Source organism: Pelodiscus sinensis, chromosome 3 (genome assembly GCF_049634645.1).
Source record: "Pelodiscus sinensis isolate JC-2024 chromosome 3, ASM4963464v1, whole genome shotgun sequence".
NCBI lineage: Eukaryota > Metazoa > Chordata > Testudines > Trionychidae > Pelodiscus > Pelodiscus sinensis.
Genome location: NC_134713.1, coordinates 107,126,838 through 107,147,770, shown reverse-complemented (window position 1 = coordinate 107,147,770; position 20,933 = coordinate 107,126,838). Strand labels below are relative to the sequence as shown.

Sequence of the window (20,933 nt, the reverse complement as noted above, 5' to 3'; positions counted from 1 at the left end):
GAATACAAGCAGAGAGAGGGTAAGTTTAGAAGATAGGATACACAAAGAACAAGTTAAAAATCACTTAGGAAAGTTAGATGTCTGCAAGTCACCAGGTCCTGATGAAATGCATCCCAGGATACTCAAGGAGCTGATAGAGGAGGTATCTGAGCCTTTAGTTATGATTTTTGAAAAATCATGGCAGACAGGAGACTGGAAAAGGGCAAATATTGTGCCCATCTATAAAAAGGGGAATAAGAACAACCCAGGAAACTACAGAGCGGTCAGTTTAACGTCTGTCGCAGGGAAGATCATAGAGCAGGTAATTCAGGAAATCATATGCAAACACTTGGAAGGTAATAAAGTGATAGGGAATAGCCAGCATGGGTTTGTGAAGAACAAGTCATGCCAAACTAATCTGATAGCTTTCTTTGATAGGATAACGAGCCTTGTGGATAAGGGAGAAGCAGTGGATGTCATATACCTAGACTTTAGTAAGGCATTTGATACGGTCTCACATGATATTCTTATTGATAAACTAGGCAAATATAACTTAGATAGGGCCACGATAAGGTGGGTGCAATCAGTTCCATACATACAAGATGGGAAGCGACTATCTAGGAAGGAGCATGGCGGAAAGGGATCTAGGGGTCATAGTGGACCACAAGTTGAATATGAGTCAACAGTGTGATGCTGTTGCAAAAAAAGCAAATATGATTCTAGGTTGTATCAACAGGTGTGTTGTAAGCAAAACTCGTGAAGTCATTCTGCCGCTCTACTCTGCACTAGTTAGGCCTCAGCTGGAGTACTGTGTCCAGTTCTGGGCGCCACATTTCAAGAAAGATGTGGAGAAATTGGAAAGGGTACAGAGAAGAGCGACAAGAATGATTAAAGGTTTAGAGAACATGACCTATGAAGCCAGGCTTCATGAACTGGGCTTGTTTAGTTTGGAAAAAAGAAGATTAAGGGGGGACATGATAGCGGTTTTCAAATATCTAAAAGGGTGTCACAAGGAGGAAGGCGAAAATTTGTTCCTCTTGGTTTCTGAGGACAGGACAAGGAGTAATGGGCTTAAAGTGCAGCAGGGGAGGTTTAGATTGGACATTAGGAAAAAATTCCTAACTGTCAGAGTGGTCAAATATTGGAATAAATTGCCAAGGGAGGTGGTGGAATCTCCCTCTCTGGAGATATTTAAGAACAGGTTAGATAGACATCTGTCAGGGAAGGTGTAGACGGAGCTTGGTCCTGCCTTGAGGGCGGGGGGATGGACTCGATGACCTCTTGAGGTCCCTTCCAGTCCTATTATTCTATGATTCTATGACCTCTGCACTAGGCACAGGAAAGTGGCCGTCTAGGGCAGGAGAGCTGCCAGCCTGGCCACCCAGGAGCAGGAGTGCATGAAAATCAAGGTGGTCCACTGAGATCCCCGACCGAGTCCTGAGCTTACAATGGCCGTACTGAGTCAGACCAAAGGTCCATCTAGCCCAGTAGCCTGTCTGCCGACAGCGGCCAACACTAGGGACCCTGGAGGGGATGGACCGAAGACAGTGACCAAGCCATTTGTCTCGTGCCATCCCTCTCCAGCCTTCCACAAACTTTGGGCAGGGACACCACTCCTACCCCCTGGCTAATACCACTCCATGGACCCAACCTCCATCACTTTATCTCACTTCTCTTTAAACTCAGTTCTAGTTCTAGCCTTCACAGCCTCCTGCAACAAGGAGTTCCACAGGTTGACTCTTTGCTTTGTGAAGAACAACCTTCTGTTACTAGTTTGAAGCCTGCTACCCATTCCTTTCCTTTGGTGTCCTCTAGTCCTTCTATTATGGGAACTAATGAAGAACTTTTCTTTATGCACCGTCTCCACCCCACTCATGCTTTTAGAGACCCTATCCTATCCCCCCTCAGTCTCCTCTTTTCTAAACTGAAAAGTCCCAGTCTCTTTAGTCTCTCTTCATATGGGACCTGTTCTAAACCTCTGATCATTTTAGTTGCCCCCCCCTCCCACCCTCTCTCTTCCCCTCTCCCACCTACTTTTCCCAGTCTCCCCGAGTTTTGTTCAATAAAGAGAGATTCTATTTTTGACCACACATTTTCTTTATTTTGTACATCAGGAAGGGGAGCTAGGGAGGGGTAAGTGGAAGGAGGTGAGGGAGGAATGGGGTACGAGCCCCCGATGGGGAGGACTGGGCTGGCTCTGCGGGCTTCTTGGGGTGGAAGCTCTCCTGCAGCCCCCCAATTGCCCCCTCTCCCCAGATGGCAGCGTGCGGCAAGTGCAGCCGGGATGATGGCCGAGTGCTGTGATGTGCCCAGTGTGGGCACTCGGGCACTCCAAGCCAGGACTGCTTTGCAAGCGGGGCACCCCTGAGAACTGTCTGTCCGGGTGGGGGACGGGTCCCTTTAAGCACAGCCCTCGGCTAGCCTGAGGCAGCAGCTCCACGCTCTAAGTCCTCATCTGATGCCCTGCCGGCACTGCTTCCGGCCATCCTTAACCCCGGTTCAGGGTCCACTTAATGTGGACATGCTAGTTCGAATTAGCAAAACGCTAATTCGAACTAGTTTTTAGTTCTAGATGCGTTAGTTCGAATTAGCTTAGTTCGAATTAACTAATTCGAACTAAGTTAGTTCGAATTAGCGCTGTAGTGTAGACATACCCATACAGTGCTCTTGTTCACAAAACTCTGATATTGCAGTGTTTCCATTCTGAATGGATGGGATGTGGGATTCTGTTAAATGAATGACTAAGCCTCACTGAAATGGTTACAGTGGTATTTCTGGCCACTCTTACTATCCCTTTAATAGCTGTAAGAGAATTGTTTTAAAAACAACATATTGGTTTTATTGCATTATTGGTTTTATAAAATGTTATCACACAATGGTATTACAATATCCTGCGGAGGTCATTGGCAAAGACTGAATTAGGTGTAAATAATCTAAAAGCATGAGTCTCTACTGTTTGAGCTTAGAGGATGTTATAGTAGGTCTATGGAGACTATATCAACATAGGTATGGCAATGTATATGTGACGGGCTTTTGCGGGTGCAAGCTCCTCGCTCCCTCCCTCTTCAGCTCCAGAGCAGGTCTGGGGAGGAGCGGGGCCCTGCGAACCCACCGTCTGGGCTTGTCTCTCTGGCCCCTACCTGGGGTCCTTGGGTTGGCGTCCGAATGAGGGGGCGATCACCCCTCTGCCCCTAATGGCTGAGGGGGTTCGGCGGCCCCTCCGTCGGGCCCCTCCTCCCCAGACTTGCGGGGTAGGGGGAGTCGCCGTGTTGGTGCGGGGCCTGACTTTGGACCAATGTCCTCCTGCAGTCTTGGCCACGCGGGTTTAAGGATTCCGGGGAATTGCTTATAGGTAGCGATGAGGGGGGAAGGGGAGTGGGGGACCCGGGCCCTCACTCACCTCCGGGTCCCAGCCCGAGGCCCTAAGTGGAGGTTGGCGACCAGCTGTCGCCTTCCACGGCGGACGGGGCTGCTGCCCTCAACTCGCCCGCCCACGGGCGCCAAAAGTGCCCCGTCTCGGGCTCCTTCCACTCCCCACTGACTTGCCCCGGTAGCGGAGCAAGGCTGGGGTCACTCACCACGCCGAAGTCGTCGGGCGCGTCCCAAGGCGAGCCGCCAAGTGCCGAGCCCGTCCTTCCTCATCGCCCGGGGGGCCATGGGTTTGGTACTCTGGGACGCCAGGGCATCTGCTGCTGCACTTCCTCCCCTCCTGCCGGTCCGTCCCCGGCCTTTGTGGTCGCTGGGGGATGACGTCTGGGCGGTGAGCCCCGCCCCCGCAGCGTCCCTACCCCTGCGCCTGTGCCGACATGCTCCCGTGCCCAGCGTTGGAGCGTGAGCCGGGGCGGCAAAGCCGGCCGCTTCCCTGCCGCCCGAGTTCTGCCCCGCCTCCCGCTCCCTGTCCCCGTCGGGGATGCCGGGCGTCCAAACCCCGGTGCTGCCGCACTGGTGTGTTCGCCGCCCGCAGCGGCCGCTTTTCCGGCCGAGGGAGGGGGGGGGTTCTCTCCTGGCCGCCGGGTCCGTCACAGTATAGCTATGCTGGCATAACCTCACAGTGTAGAAGCATCCTATACTGACAGAAAGGATTTTAACACCTTCCTGTGGCTATAACTAACCGACAGAAGCACTAGTCTATCAACATTCCTGCATCTACACTGGGGGTAAATTGGCCTAATTACATTAATGAAATTCACACTCCTGATTGAAGAAGCTATGTAGACTTAACCTTTCAATATAGGCCAAGCCTCCAACTCAATACAGATTCATATGAGACACATCTCTTATTCCAATCACTACACTGTGTTAAATGTAGATTTATAACACGATCTAACTACACAAATACACACTAGTATACAAGGTACATGACTAATTATTCAGTGAACAATCTTTACTTTGGACAATTAAAAGTTGAAGTACATCATTATAAGACTGAATTTTTGCAAGTTATTTCTATAAATATCCCTTTCCCTCTCTTCCCCCAGCTCCCTCCCAGTCAGCTGGGATAAATCAATTACTTGCCACATATCTATATCCCCATGGGAAGCAAAAATGAATTCTCAGAACTCTGCATCTGTAAATCCTGACCCTCGTGGAATTAAGAAGTTAGCCAGAAACACATCTTTTACGTGGCTGTAGTGTAGTTTATATGTGATGCTTAATGAAACATAATTGGATAAAATATAAATTACACTTTTGACAAACACCATAACATATAACATCCTAATTCATCTCAAGTAGCATCTATTTACATTAGAAAAATATTAAATTTCAAGAGCTTACCCACTCCATAGTGAGGGAGAAGCCATGGGGAGCCAACGCTACAGCCCTTGTGTAGCGGGGGGGACAAGAAGTAAGTGGCTCAGTGTGCTGCCATTCCTTCTCCCATCCCAGCTGTAGCATAGGGATGCGCTCCCTACAGACTTTTCCTCCATGGTTTCCATTGGCTAGGGGCACGGACAATTGGAATGGCAGAGGGAGGTGCCTGCAAGTGCAGCACCAAGCCACCTGTGCCCCTCCGACAGCTGTGCCAGGTAAGCACTCCAATCCTTTGCTCCCTCCCAGACCCTGAACACTCATCCCAAGCTTGCTCCCTGGCAGCCCCATCCTACACATGAATCCCCTCCATTTTTGGTCCCTCCTCACAGCCTAGGGAGCCCCACAATCTACTAGCCTTGGGGCCCCAGAAGCATCAACTCAGCCCTGTGAGGGGAGCCAGGGTTCCCTGAAAGTTGTGCACTTGGGTGGCCACCCAGGAGAGTTTCAAATGCTGCCCAGATGATGAGCAGACTGCCCACAGCCAGCAGCATGTGTTTCTACTGATGGTGCACATCTGCACATACCTTGGTGCACATAAAATTTATTCTGCACAAGGAAGGGTACAAAAAAGCTCAGAATCATGACCAAGAAATGTATAATGCAGAGAAGATTGCAGTTATCCAGAAAATCAATTTTGCTTATGAAATGCTGAATATCATGCATAATTAACAACTCCCCATAAACAGAGGTAACCTGTAAATTGCAGGCATACAAAACTCTCAATCGCTCCCTGTGAAGCCATGCATTTTACTTAGCCATTTGAGCACATTTGCTTCAGTGGCCAAAACTACAGCTTTTTAAAGCTGTTTGTATTTTTCTTTGATTTCAAAGCAACACAAAAATCCAATATAAAAATGTTGCTATTAATTTTGTCTGGCAGGGGGTCTAACCAGATGGCTAACAAGATCATTTCCAATTCCAGCTTCTCCAATTCCATGTTGTTCTCTCACCATCCTGAAAGCCTTTTCCCTGCAACAGGCATTGTTTCTCACTTCCCTCACATCATTATCAGCTACAGTCAATTGAACAAATAAGTACAGGCAGTCCCCGGGTTACGTACAAGATAGGGACTGTAGGTTTGTTCTTAAGTTGAATTTGTATGTAAGTCGGAACTGGTACATATTGTAGGGGAAACTCAAGCCAAACATTTCTCCAGAGCTGTTTTATTCTCCCACACCTCACTTCCCTCAGTCCTTTATTCTCAAGCTGAGGTGTCTGCTGAGAAAAGCCGCTCCGCGTCTTCCTGGTCTGCTGGGGGGGGAGGGGCACTAGCTTCGCGTCTCCCTGGTCTGCTGGGGGGAAGCAGCTAGTGCGGGGTTGCCTCACCCCGTTTGTAAGTAGGGATCCTATGTAAGTCGGATCCATGTAACCCAGGGACTGCCTGTATTGTGGGGAACTTGATCTCTATTCCCACTCTCATTATTGAGAAGACCACACACAAAAAGCAGTGCATTTTAAATATGAAAAAAAAATTGCATTTGAGAACCTTACTGGCACTGGGAAAAAAAGTAGAAAACATTCTACACCCATGAGTAAGGAAGCATTCTATGTTAACCCTTATGTAACAGAGTTACTACAGCTACTTGCTGAATTACAATAGCCTTAAACCTTCCTGGTCCTCCACCCTGGAGACCCAATCAGTCTTGAACTGGGAGCAAAGCAGAGTGAGTGCACCCATGAAGTGCAGGGGGCCCACCCATTGCTGCCCGCACCAGGCCCCCCTGCTAATCTCCAAGCCTGGGTCCCAAGGGACATCCATTCCCCCCTCCGGGCTGGACTGCGAATATGCTCTGGCCTGTAGAAGGCCTGGGGGCTTGGGAGTATGAGACTCCTGCCCTAGATAATACGTAGTCCTGCCTTGAATGCACAAGTCTGGATTGGAAGACCTCTAAAGGCTCCTTCCAGTCCTAGGATTCCATGATTTCTCTATTCTCCCACAAAGCAACATTTAGAGCCGTGGTGTCCAACACACTATCCACTAGGCTCAGCGGTTCCCATCCTTTTCCAGATGGGGACCCATTTTGACAATTCAGGAAGAGTTGGTGACCCAAGGTAATTCAAAAACAGGGGGACAAGGGAGAGCAGAGCCACTTGGTGACCCTTTTGAAATGTAATGGTGACCCATATTTGGGTCCCAACCAATCGGTTGGGAAACCCTGCACTAGCTACATGTGGCTATTTGGCCAGTTGAATGTGGCAAGATGGCTTGAACAATGTGACTATTTGGCTGGCTGAGCATGACTAGCTCTCTATATATAGTTCTATATTACAATAGCTACTGCTTCAGAACTGGATGGACATCATGGATTTAGAATATGTAGTGCACTTTCTTCTAGACTGCTGCCCTTAAAAGGACACATTGGTAAACAGAACAGAAAGAGTGATACAAAAAGAGGAAGCTTATAGGCGGCAGTTCCTCATATGCAGAATTCCCAAACTCCATCTAAATAGAGTTCCGCATCGTATCCATGTTCCCTCCTGAGCTACTTCTAAAGTCTGCAATTCTGTGAAGATTGATGTGATCGAAACACACTGCACTGTTGCCAGGAATCCAGATTTCCCAGTACAAACATACAAAAAGCTAACTGTGTTTGTGCGAACATGGAGAACACTAGTTGATCAAGGAAGTGGCAGGACAAAGGCATCTAAGAATGGCTTTGTCCACTGGACCAGCTGGAAATCTTAACTTACAGATTTTGTTACACTACTGCCAAAAATAACAAAAAAGAATGTAACACTAGCACTGGATTAAATTTCACAATGAAAAAAAATGTGATATATCTTCCCTTCTCCCTTCCCTTTCCCCCCTACCCTATTATGTTTGGTTGCTAGAAAAAAGGTGCTAAATAGTGTCCGAGACAGAACAACAACAATGGCTGCCCGCCGCAGGTTAGCCATAGCCTGTTATACCACAAAGGCTGGTATAGGGGGCTCTGTCTGTGAGGCGGAGCGCTTTCCATATAAGGGCATACAGAATAATTATCTTCCCCTGCTCGCTCCACCCACTGCAGTAAAGATCAGCCAATGGGCTGACTCGTGGTCAGGCCTGCTTACTCCACCCACTGCGACAAAGATTAACCAATGAGGTGACAAGTGACCGGGCAATAAAACAAGCAGCTGAACCCCCTCTGAGTGGAGAATCGCATCGTGTGAACGCCTGGCCTGATCACCCGACGCTTGCACCCCCCACTCTCAAGTCTTACTGAGCGTACTCCGAGTTGGTCGACCCGAGTGGAGACAGTTTATGAGCATGTGACTGGTACTTGTGTTCCTGCTGTCTCCAGAACTGGTATAACACCCCTCCCCCGCCATTATCCCTGTCCTGATTGATTTTTCAGTTGCCCTTATTGCCTGTCAAGTGACAGTGGTTAAACAGACATTGTGTTAGTTCACAAATAGTTGCTGGTAAGGTTTTAACTGTTCTCTTGTATAAAATAGTGTAAATAGTTAACTTTATGAACAACATTAGTGTTAATTCAACTGTTCCTAAATCCTAGGCAGTTATTGAGAATTAATGTGATTTGGAAAAGCCTCAGGGAATTATTTTATATTGTTTGGCGATTTGCTTATTTTTTATTCTGATGATTGTCTGGCGCCCGCGCATGTGACTGAATTCACAGACATTAGGTGTCAGAGTCATCATTAAAATAAAATCAGTTTTTTCTTTTTGCTACCCCAAGTCATGGTCTCACTCTTTCCAGCATCCCTTTCGAACTTTGTGTATTGCGGGGACTGACAAACAGAAAAGTGCCATTAAGAGAATTTTACGAAAACCAACTAAACCTTATCAATTCACAAAATGAGGCTTTTGTTATAAAAAGAAAAAGATATGCTGCAATCTACCGTTGCGTGGAAACTGTTGCAGATAAGTGCACGCTGTAGTAAGATGGGGGCCTAAAATATAAGCCCATGTAGCACAGGTCTGGTTTGAGGCCTGAGGTCTAGCTAACAACGGACACTTGGCTAATGTAAAGCAAAGCTAAGCTGCGAGCAAGGGCAGGCCCCTACTCACAGAACGTGGCATGATGAGGGCCGAGAATGTAAAACACTAATTGGTAATAGGCCCAGGTGTAGAACAGTAATTGGTACTAGGTGCTGACTATAAAACGGTCCACCCTTATCTGATCTGTGGACTTTGGGTGCTGTCTCAGGGTCTGTTGTGGTGACTAATTGCGCAAGTTGATACGGCACACATCACTGAACACACACACAAGCAGCCTTCTGGTTATCATCATCAGCGGAGCCAGAGACCTGTCAGGACATCACAACAGTAAATCCTGACCTTACTACATCGGTGATCCAACAACAAACATCTGATGAACTTTCCATTTTACAAAGCAGATGTATGAGAAAAGGAAGCAAAGGAAAGAGTAAGAAAGAGACAGGTATTTCTAGATGAAGCATTACATTTAAAAAAATCATGGGAACAAAGCATATGATAAGCCTGCCTGGAGACATTTCTACATTTTAAGGAAAAACATGGATTTTATTTAACTATGCAGTTTGCTATTCAATAAAAAAGTATTTACCATTAATACCAATAGATTACCATGTAGCTTCCCTTAAAATGGTTTATAAACAAAGTGACTGCACTTCTGAGTCAAATACTTTAAAGCTGATGAGTCAAGAAAAAATCAAATAGTTACAGAAGACATTTTAAGAAGCTTAAATCAATGTACCTTCCATAAAACATACTTAACTTCTGTAATCACAGCTTGGAGGAAAAAAAGGTTATTTTAAAAAGGGGGAGAAAAATATAAATGCTTGCTTTCATAAAGCATCAAGTACTACAAGTTTATAATGGGCAATTTATTCAGTAAATTAAAAGATACAAACCACATGTTTGTGTTAGCAGAGAGAAAGGGGGGAGAGAGGGCAGAAGGAGGAAGCCTAGTGTATATTCTTACCCAGCAACTAGAACATATTTTCCATCTGGTTGATCCTTTAACCTTTCCAGCAGGGACAAACGTACTTTGGCTTTGGTTTGGCCATAGATTTCAATTTCATCTGCAAGCAATCCTATCTCCTTGGCAAGTACGTCAACAGCTTTTGGACTCTGTCCTCGGGAAATCTCAATATCACTGGAAAAGAAAACAAATAGGAGCCAAGAGACTTCTCTCAGCTTAGGTGGTCGATGACAGAATACAAAATAACAGCAAACACTGCAACAATAAAGTTATTGTAACCGCTTTATGATCTCTTCTCCCAGATTTTGTTATCTGAACCTAAATACTAGCTAACGCCTAATGTAATATTGGAAATCGTTTGTGTTATCCATTTTTCTCCAAGCAGTGTTTACTAACATTTATTTCATTGTATTCTTTCCTTTAATTGTGTTCCAAATATTGCCCAATGACTTCATATCAGACTAGTCAGTGTCTGGTAGATATTTAAGAATATCACTTTGGAACTGACTTTTCTGTCCATTTCTTTTCCTCCTCTACAGCAGTACAATTTAGCACATTTCAGCATTTATAAGTACATGTTACTGCAAAGCATATACATTCCTTATAGATAGAATTGATATAAATATGGACAAACATACCTGCACATCAGAGAATGTGAAAGCCAACTTTAAGCCTCACTACTTCCCTATGAGGTAATGTAAGGAGATAGGTAACATATACAAGGCTCAGCTCACTCACTATTGAAATATGATTATATGTGAGATAATGATGTAGCGCTTTAGGGTGTGTCTAGACGACATGGCTCCATCGACAGAGCCATGTAAACTAGTTTACCCAACATAGTCAATGAAGCAGGGATTTAAATAATCCCCACTCCATTAAAATAAAAATGGCCGCCGTGCTGTGTCAACAATCAGCAGATCCGGCACAGCACGGAAGTCTAGATGCGGATCAGTCGACAAGGGAAGCCTTTGTCGATCACTCCCTTATGCCTCGTGAAACAAAGGCTTCCCTTGTCGACCGATCCGCATCTAGACTTCCGCGCTGTGCCGGATCAGCTAAGAGACTAACAAAAAAACATATATAGTATTACTAGCATTTGTGAGCAAAACCCACTTCCTCATATGGAAGAAGTGGATTTTGCTTATGAACGCTCACGATACCATATATATGTATGTATGTTAGTCTCCAAGGCGCTACAGGACTACTTGTTGTTTTTAAAGTTACAGTCTAACACTGCTACCCCTCTAAGACCTATATGTGGAATAGTACACAGTGGCTGTTTAATCACTCATAATACTACATAATAGGTTAGTGGTCCCCAACATTTTAGGGCTGCCGAGCGCCCGGGAGCAGGGCCGCACATGCCCCGCGTGCCTGGGGGCCGAGGCCACGCATAAACCGCGCACCTGGGGTGCAAGAATGGCTTGGGCCAGTCCTGGTCACTCGGCGGCCACACAAATGCCCCGGCGGGCACCATGGCACCCACAAACACTGCATTGGGGACCACTGTAATAGGTAAAAGATAAGATAGAAAGAAGAACAAGGCAACACAATGAAAATGCAGAGAATTTAGTGTGGGTTAAACATCATATACTATATTGGAATTTAATATCCAACTTAACCGGCCTCGCCTTACAAAAGAAATGTCATAAGAACATAAGAATGGCCGTACTGGGTCAGACCAAAGGTCCATCCAGCCCAGATGCCTGTCTGCCAACAGTGGCTAGACACCAGGTGCCCTGGAGGGGGTGGACCGAAGACAATGATCAAGCGATTTGTCTCGTGCCATCCATCTCCAGCCTCTGACAAACAGAGGCCAGGGACACCATTCCTACCCCCTGGCTAATAGCTTTTTATGGATCTAACCTCCCTGAATTTATCTAGCTTCTCTTTAAACTCTGTTATAGTTCTAACTTTCACAGCCTCCTCTGGCAAGGAGTTCCACAAGTTGACTATGCACTGTGTGAAGAAGAACTTTCGCTTATTAGTTTTAAGCCTGCTACCCATTAATTTCATTTGGTATCCTCTAGTCCTTAACTAATAAATAACTTTTCTTTATTCACCCTCTCCATACCACTCATGATTTTATATACCTCTATCATATCTCCTCTCAGACTCCTCTTTTCCAAACTGAAAAGTCCCAGTCACTTTAGCCTCTCTTTATATGGGACCCGTTCCAAACCCCTAATCATTTTAGTTGCCCTTTTCGGAACCCTTTACAAGGCCAAAATATCTTTTTTGAGGTGAGGAGACCACATCTGTACACAGTACTCAAGATGTGGGTGTACCATAGTTTTATACAGCGGCAGTAAGATATTCTTTGTCTTATTTTCTATCCCTTTCTTAATAATTCCTAACATTCTATTTGACCGCCACAGCACACTGTGTGGAAGTTTTCAGAGAACTATCCACGATAACTCCAAGATCTCTTTCCTGATTTGTTGTAGCCAAATTAGCCCCCATCATACCATATGTATAGTTGGGGTTATTTTTTCCAACATGCATTACTTTACACTTATCCACATGAAACTTCATTTGCCATTTTGTTGCCAAATCACTTAGTTTTGTGAGATGTTTTTGAAGTTCTTCACAGTCTGCTTCTGTCTTGACTATCTTAAACAGTTTAGTATCATCTGCAAACTTTACTACCTCACTGCTAGCCCCTTTCTCTAGATCATTTATGAATAAGTTGAATAGGATTGGTCCTAGGACTGACCTTTGGGGGATACCACTAGTTCTCCCTCTCCATTCTGAAAATTTACCATTTATTCCTACCCTTTGTTTCCTGTTTTGTAACCAGTTCTCAATCCATGAAAGGACCTTTCCTCTTATCCCATGACAATGGAATTTACACAAGAGCCTTTGGTGAGGGCCTTTGTCAAAGGCTTTCTGAAAATCTAAGTATGCTATATCTACTGGATCCCCCTTGTCCGCACGTTTGTTAACCACTTCAAAGAACTGTAATAGATTAGTGAGACATGATTTCCCTTTACAGAAACCATGCTGACTTTTGCCCAACAAATTATGTTCTTCTACATGTCTGACAATTTTATTCTTAACTACTGTTTCGACTAATTTGCCCAGTACCGACATTAGACTTACTGGTCTATAATTGCCAGGATCGCCTCTAGAGCCCTTTTTAAATATTGGTGTCATGTTAATTATCTTCCAGTCAGTAGGTACAGAAGCCAATTTAAAGGACAGATTACAAACCACAGTTAATAGTTCTGCAATTTCCCTGAGTTCTTTTAGAACCCTTGGGTGAATGCCATCCAGTCCTGGTGCTTTGTTAACGTTAAGTTTTTCTATTTGTTCCAAAACCTCCTCTAATGACACTTTAATCCAGGACAGTTCCTCTGATGCATCTCCCACAAAGGACAGTGCAGGTTTGGGAATCTCCCCAACATCCTCAGCCATGAAGACTGATGCAAAGAAATCATTTAGCTTCTCTGCAATGGCTTTATCGTCCTTGATTGCTTGTCATGGGATCTTTAATATTCGTACATGAATAAAGACTAATATGAAAACTCTACTGCAGCGGTAATTTCTTAGCATTTACTAATGCTAGACTGGGGGATTTGTTCAATGCTGATTCAGAGAAAAGGGTACCACTTAATTAACCATCATAATTTCCTGCAGCACTCAGGTGTCTCGAATACAAGTCTGGCTCTATCTAGTGGGATGTCACAGAATCACAATAAAAGATGATTAGGCTACAGACTATTTCTACTCATTCCCTTCCATTAAATTCACTGTCTCCCCTTGAATCAATTCTTCTCCCTAAACAGAAGCGTAAACCAATGAAACGTCTTGGATGAAAAATAGTTTTTGTCTTTCTATGGTTTATTGCATCAAACGCTATAAATATGTACTTTTAAAAAGTGAATAATTTATTTATGAGAGTGAGACATGAAAATTTCAGCAGCTGAGACACCCTTGCACATGGATGGGCAAAATGGTATTGTGGAGCAACAAAGAGAAACGGAAGTGTAGTTGGCAATATTTTTTTTCAACTGTTTCATTTTTAAGATATTGACATTCCTATACATGCTTGTTTTTAAAAACAGCATTAGCATTTTCTAGTAATTTGAGAGATGACAATCTAGACATAGCCTTCCTGAATTCCTTGCAGCACTCTAAACTCTCTCTACTTCCTTCACCACTCCTGAAAGAAGTGACTCCTATTCTATGGAATCCGCTTCCTCCATCTCTTTCCAAATTTGAGACTACATCTACACTGCAGGCTTTTGCCAGCAGAGAGTATGCTAATGAAGTGCTCATTAGCATTTGTCGCACTGTCATTTGCATATTCTCTGCCGATGCTTTTACGCAAGAGGTTTTTGCGCAAAAACAAGCAGCGTAGACAGGTCCATTTTGCGCAAAACAGGTCTACACTGTGAGTTTTTGCAGCAGAAAATATAGAATCATAGAGCTGGAAGAGACCTCATGAGGTCATCAAGTACAGCAGGCAGGACCAATCCCAACTAAATGAACCCAGCCAAGGCTTTGTCAAGCCAAGACTTAAAAACCTCTAGGGATGGAGATTCCACCACCTCCCTAGGTAACCCATTCCAGTGCTTCACAACCCTCCCAGTAAAATAGTTTTTCCTAATATCCAACCTAGACCTCTCCCACTGTAACTTGAGACCATTGGCTCCTTGTTCCTGTCCCAGAGAGGCATAAGGATCTTGTGCAAAACGGGAGGGTTGTGCAAAACAGAAGCGGCTACACTGCTCCTTTTTGCGCAAAAAACTCTTGCACAAAAAGAAACGGCAAAAATATGCTAATGAGATCATAACTTATGCTAATGAGTCTCTCATTAGCATGTTTTCTGCTGCAAAAACTCGCAGTGTAGACAAAGCCTTAGAGCATTATAATGCATCAGTGATAGCGAGGACACTTCAGATACTCAGGAATAACACACCAAGGTGAAATCAGTTTTATACACTCAACTTAGAAATCTCTTTTTAGGGATCAATTAAGCTGTCAGTTGATTTGCCTAAGCAAAATAACTGCTTACTGTTGTTATTCTTTCATTGAAGAGCTCTTAAAAACATTTGGGGAAAACAACTTTTTAATATAAAAAGGACAGCCTTTTACCAAGGAGACTACAGATGGAGACATTCACCATAGTGTAATTAGAGACAGAAAATAATTAGCTTTGAACACAACAGGAACAATTTTCTATTAAGATGGTGCAAGGAAAGACTTGACTTAATGTTTTGGCATTTACAACTTAATTGTAACTGGTGGAAAAGGCTTTTAGTGTTTATGTCTAGTCACCTAATTATTTTTATCATCAAATATGTTCCACGATGTTTTTAGCAGCAAACATTACTAGGCATCAATATATGTCTATGGCATAATGAACACAAGTACAATACTTCTAGCACACAGATTATAATAATCAGCATCCAGAAACCATCACATGCTTGCCTGCTGGTGCTGGGTATATTACATAATTACAGAAAACACATTGTTGCTGAGATCAGAACCAATTACAGTCTGTGTTCTCCGTGGTTCAGTTCTGGAAGCAACTACCTGAGCAAAAATGCATCACCCTTAAACCAGTGTTTCTCAAAGTGGTCCATGAAACCACTTTGAGAACCCTGTCAACTGGCCGCTTTGGTGTGTTTATTTACCAGTACCGCAGCCACAGAGCCTTGAAGTTTCCATTGGCTCCAGTTCACAATTTGCATCTAAGGGGAACGTGGGCTTCCCACAGCTCCCCTTGGCTGCAAACAGCAAACCGGAGCCGATGGGAGCTATGAGGCTCTGTGGCTGTGGTACCAATAAATAAATACACCACAGTGGCCAGTTATCAGGTTTCTCAAAGTGGTTTCGTGGCCCACTTTGAGAAATACAGCCCTTAAACACACACGCGACCCTATATACAAAAATGCTTTATTTCTTCAAAGTATAATTGAACAGTAGCTTATGAAACACACAACTTCCTTTATGACTCTTACAATCAGGGCTACGTGCAAGTTTTTTCCAGCGTCGTATTTCAGTTTTCATTACTAACTGTCCTTGGAATTTTGCATATTTGAAATTCAGCGTTAGAAACAGCTAAGGGAAAGGCTGACGGCCTGAGGCAGGATTCCTCAGTTAAAGGGAATATAAACCAATCGGCAGAGCAACTTTCATTCAATTACATATTGTCCTACAGAGAGCTGCAGCAGCATGCAGAGTAGAGGAGGGGCAGGGAATCTAGAAACTGATTCACAACCCACTGAATCTTTCCATAGACTTTGACTGATTGTGAATCTACCCCTTATGATCTCACCGAACTCACTGTCTCTTCTGATTCCATTACAATGTCTACCTAGTAAAAAGTTACCCTAATGTCTCCAACTGGCACAATTCCCAGGTAGATAGCTCCACCAGCAGCTTAATCCTACCATCTACTGTTCTCCTTGGAATTTGTGTATGTGTTTTTGTGGCAAAGGAGACAAGGCAAAAGTATAATTTATACATCCATGTTTTAATATATTCCAAATAGATAGAATACAGCAGTGTATAAAACATAGCTCTTTAAAGATGTTACTTTATTTTAAAAAGTTAAAAAGGTCTCCAATTTTACTTTTTTACATGCATCAAAATTCCAATGCCCATGTTACACAAATTTATTTTATTGATACCTTTAAAAAAAAAAGAAAAAAGTATGAGGTTTATATTTTTGTTGTTGTTGCTGAATGTCTTGTTTTGATTTCTATACAAAAGAAACATGGGAAATAAAGGGCAACTTTTAATCAACATGTTAAAGTCTGCAGAAGTTTTTGGTGTTATTAGTTTAAGTAGAATATATTCATATGTACCAACTTTTTTCAGCATCTGACAGGGACGGACAGTTTTTAAATAGTTAATTTTAATATTTTCAATATGCATAAGTGTTTCATATTTGATACTAAGTTAAAAGATTAGAACAGGTTTTCTGTCAGAACAAGACTATATTTCTTGACCACAGTGAACCACGGCACTGGAATTTATAAAATACAAGATTTAAAAAAACTCTACATCTACTCAGTATGCACACTGAGAATTTTATTACAGTGTCCATGGAAATGCACTACGGATTTTATTTGGAAATGAATCTAATTAATGCCCCAGAGCTCCTTGAGAGTGAAAAGCAGATGTTCCCTATTTTAGTTCCTATGCTTCTTTCCTTCTTGTTTTCAATGAAAAATCCATCTGTCTCCATATAAAATTGTATATTGTTGTAAAAGAATATTTTATACCTTCCCCATGGCAAGTAACTGTACATTTAAAAGGGAAACAAATATAACCATAAAGTTACAGTAATTAAACAAATGGAAAACCTATCACTGGTAACATTTTATATATGGTGGCAGGGGAAGGAAGCAGGTTTCTTGTTGGGTAGAAGTTTTATCATCATCAACCCATGGTATGAAGCATAGTTTGATCTATTGTTTCTTTAACTACATTTTAATGGGAGGTTTACAAGGATGAAAAGTCTGAAATTGTATATATTTGCCTATTAAAAGCCTCAGGATATCAACTTTTTTCTTTCTATCTGCACTCTATAAAATGCTTGTTCTTTTGACATCTGTTTTAGGTTACAAACCAAATCTGTCCCAATGAAATTTTTAAAACAAGAAACATTTAAAAGAAGCACTAATTTTAACATTAAGATGTTAAAAATGCAATACTCTCAGAAGCAGATTTATACAAATTATAAATGAATTTTCCAAGGCTACTCTCCATAATCTGGGTTCAAACCCTCAGGTTTCTCGCATGTGCGCACCCACCCAAATCCATCCATTTCTCCCTCCCTCTCCCACAAAACACACACACTATACTAATAGCAAAGCAAAGCTACATTTCTCATGCTGTCAGCAACTGTGGTAATGCAAGTATAGATCCCTGAAGCCATGAACATAGGCAGTAAATAAGAGAGGAACTGATCGAAAATAAATCAGTTATACAAAAGAATGTATCAGTAACTCTTTGGCTACATCTACACTGCCCTCTCTTGTGCAAAAACGTATGCAAATGAGGTGAAGGGTGGAATATCGCCACACCTCATTTGCATAATTAATGAGACTCCATTTTTGCATAAGAGGCTTCTGCGAAAAAAGGAGCCGTCTACATGGCTTTTTTTGTGCAAAAACCCCCTCTTGCACAAGAGCTGTTCTTCCGCTTTTTTTCAGGAAAAGCCTCTTGTGCAAAAATGGAGCCTCATTAATGATGCAAATGAGGTGCGGCAATATTCCACACTTCGCCTCATTTGCATATTGTTTTGCACAAGAGAGGGAAGTGCAGACGTAGCCTTAAAGCCTGCAGACATATTGTTGGGCCTCAATTCAGAAAAGTTGGCTAAACAGGAAAGCATGAGTTCAGGTGCCTTTGAAGTCGGATTTACACAGATACTTAATTCTAAGAATGTCCTGAAGTATTTTCTGAAAGGTCCCACTGATTTAGGAATTTTCTGTATTTTTCAGGGAACAATTTCAGTTCACCTTTCAGTTTTAGAATTCATAAACTTGTTTCCACTTATAACAGAAGAAGCAAATAAGCAAAATTGCTGCTTTCATATTTTAGACAAACATATTTAAAGAGACATAAAGCTTATTATGTTTATTACCTTGGCACTGGAGAGAGGGGCTGAAGTTTTAAGCAATGGAGGTTCCACTGCCTGTATTGCTGAGACTGGATCCATCTCTCACTGGTTTTAACCATGTTCTTTTACAGAAAAAAGAAAAACACCGAATGACAGTGGCATTATAAATATTCAACAGTTTGATTTCAATTAGGTAGAGCCTAAACACATGATTTCATAACTGCTAAAATAATCTCTATACAAAGAATTGTTAACAAGCATACCTACAACATAAGGATCTTCCAATTCCATGTCTTCGGGAATAAAGAAAAAACAATGACTGCATTGTTTACTCAAGATTTCAAGGAAGAGCAGGGTCATTCAGCACAAATTGCACTAAAACCTCGGGCTAAGCACTTGGAGGTATTCCTCCTCCAGGCCAGACTTTTACCATTCTTTCCACAAACAGAACTCTCTCTTTAAATAATTACAAAATGTGTCAACTATTTAGTGCTGTTTTCCTCTTGCTCTCTCGGATCCTCAGTGCTGGTTTGTTCCATTTCAAAAGGGCAAGAAAATGTATTAACCTTTGAGATTTCCTTTTAAGCTCTCAGTTAATAGTCACATGCTATAAAACTAAAAACTGGCTGCTTCCCTCCAGTGTGACATCACACATTATCACTGACTTTAAGCACTACATTTCTACAACTAGGTCAACATATCTGAGAGCACTAACTAGTTAATTCAAGGAACTGGCACTGTTAGCAGGAGGTAATCCACACTGAAGGAGAAAGCTGGGGCTTGTGCATTGAAGCAGACGGCATCATAAGTAAAGGAGTCACCATGAGGGAGTCTTCATCTAGCATTACCACTCCTTTGGGCCTTTCAGTTGGCCTTCTTCTTTAAATGCTGTCCTCAAAAGCTGATGTGGCAAAGGTGACACAACCCAAGCCTGATGCATCTGAGCTGAGAATTATGAGGGAGGGAGAGTTGATGCAGGATTTGTGTGTTTTTAAATGAACACATTTATTTTGGGGTATTATACTATTTAAAAAAAATTCCAAATGAATAAAACTAACACTCAACTAGCCATGTAGGCAAAAGTAGTGACCGGGTATGTAAGAGTAACCATTTAAATGGGTAAGCCATAAGCATGAGCTTACGCATGGACTCCTAGTCTGGTTCCCCAAGAGCGGGGTGGCAAGCAGGAGCTGGTATGTGCCAAAAGCCAGTGTAAAAGCCAGCTGCAGGCATGCACCAGCTCCTGGGGAGCCAACTGCCATCCCTCTGATACAGAAGGAGCAGTGCGGGCAGCAGGCGGGAGCTAGTACACAAGGGGAGCCAGCACTTTTTTCCTGGGAGCCAGCTGTCACCCTGTGCTGCTGACTCTATATGAGAATCTGCAGTGCAGGGCAGAAGCCAACTCCCCAGGAATGGAGTTGGCAGCTAGGAGCCAGCGTGTAACCGCTAAAATTTTTAATGGCTACATGGTAACATCGCTCCTAACAACACAAACAAAATCCAAAAATGGCAAAGTTGAAGTATGTGCTCAGTCTTTAAACTTGCTTGACTGTGAAATAAAAGGAGGCAAAAAATATGTGAGACTCACTCAGATTAGATTTCCTGGCTCTCCATTTCTGTAGCGCTTCACAAATACGAGTAACTCTTCAAAAAAACCATTGGATTGCAGCCATAAATAAAATTCCCTCACTGACACTTAATGTCTAATTTATTTTTACAGATCAACCTACAGATTTTATCAAGCTGTTGTATTTTGATTGTATCTTCTCATTTAGCTTTACCTTGAAATAAAACAGGAATGAATGACACCCCAAATTACCATTTCATTGATTATATTACTACAGCAGCTGCAGGTCATAGTTTTCTCCTTTTTTAAATTTGCCAGACTTGTCCAACTGCAGCTGTAAGTGTACAGACTATGAACTCTAGGGTCAGTCAACACAGTGAATTTTACACCATTTTGGGTCATACTAACCTGCATCCGCATTGCTATTGTCAGAGGACCTACAGCCTCTATAGCAGCCTGGTTACTGTACTTTAAATCTTGACCATATCCATATTCCCCTGTAAAAGAAAACATTGCACCAGTGATTCACAAGCCCTTTGAGAGTAGGAATGGGAAGACACATGTTGAAGAGACTTCTTTATTTAAAAAAATCTGATGTCTGAATGTGTATTCCCAATTTAACAACCTCACCGCCAAGTTACCACTGTCGCCTTAATTTTAAGCAGACACCAGCTGTAACAGTGATGTGGGAGTGTATTTGTATTGGATATCCAGAGGAAACCAGTTCCAGTTAATTTGTGATATTTGTGCAAAAAGCAACAGAATGTGTTATGTAATTTTCCAAATCCTGTATTTGAAATAATCCATTGGACAAATAAGGAAAAGATTTTTAATCTGCTTTTCCCTGTGCATATTATTTTGAGATGGTAATGAAATTAAGAAATGCATTAATGAGTAGCAAGTTTCCTTCAGCACTGTTACTTTAAATGTAGATTTTCTGTACAAATGAACCCAATGGTTATAACCGGCTTCCTGTAGGATGTCTTTCAGTGGTCACGAATTAGATTAGATGTATTATTTTGTCACTGTTCCCATTATCCTTGTTTGTTTTCTCAACCCACTTGTTGCTTCTTGCCAGCAATTT

The 20,933-nt window shown here is 42.7% G+C and overlaps 1 protein-coding gene across 2 annotated transcripts in view; it reads right to left on the bottom strand.

Annotated features, from left to right (window-relative positions):
- The window catches only part of MTHFD1L (methylenetetrahydrofolate dehydrogenase (NADP+ dependent) 1 like), a 246,840-nt gene that overhangs the window by 190,320 nt on the left and 35,587 nt on the right, over positions 1–20,933 (bottom strand). The window contains exons 9-11 of one of the 2 annotated variants that reach the window (XM_075924433.1): positions 20,258–20,346; positions 18,307–18,404; positions 9,699–9,872 (exon numbers count right to left, since the gene is read on the bottom strand). In XM_075924433.1, coding sequence (XP_075780548.1) covers positions 9,699–9,872; positions 18,307–18,404; positions 20,258–20,346 — 361 coding nt within the window. Of the gene's footprint in view, positions 1–3,557; positions 3,699–9,698; positions 9,873–18,306; positions 18,405–20,257; positions 20,347–20,933 lie in introns of those variants that run through there. The other variant, XM_075924434.1, reaches the window with a different exon arrangement.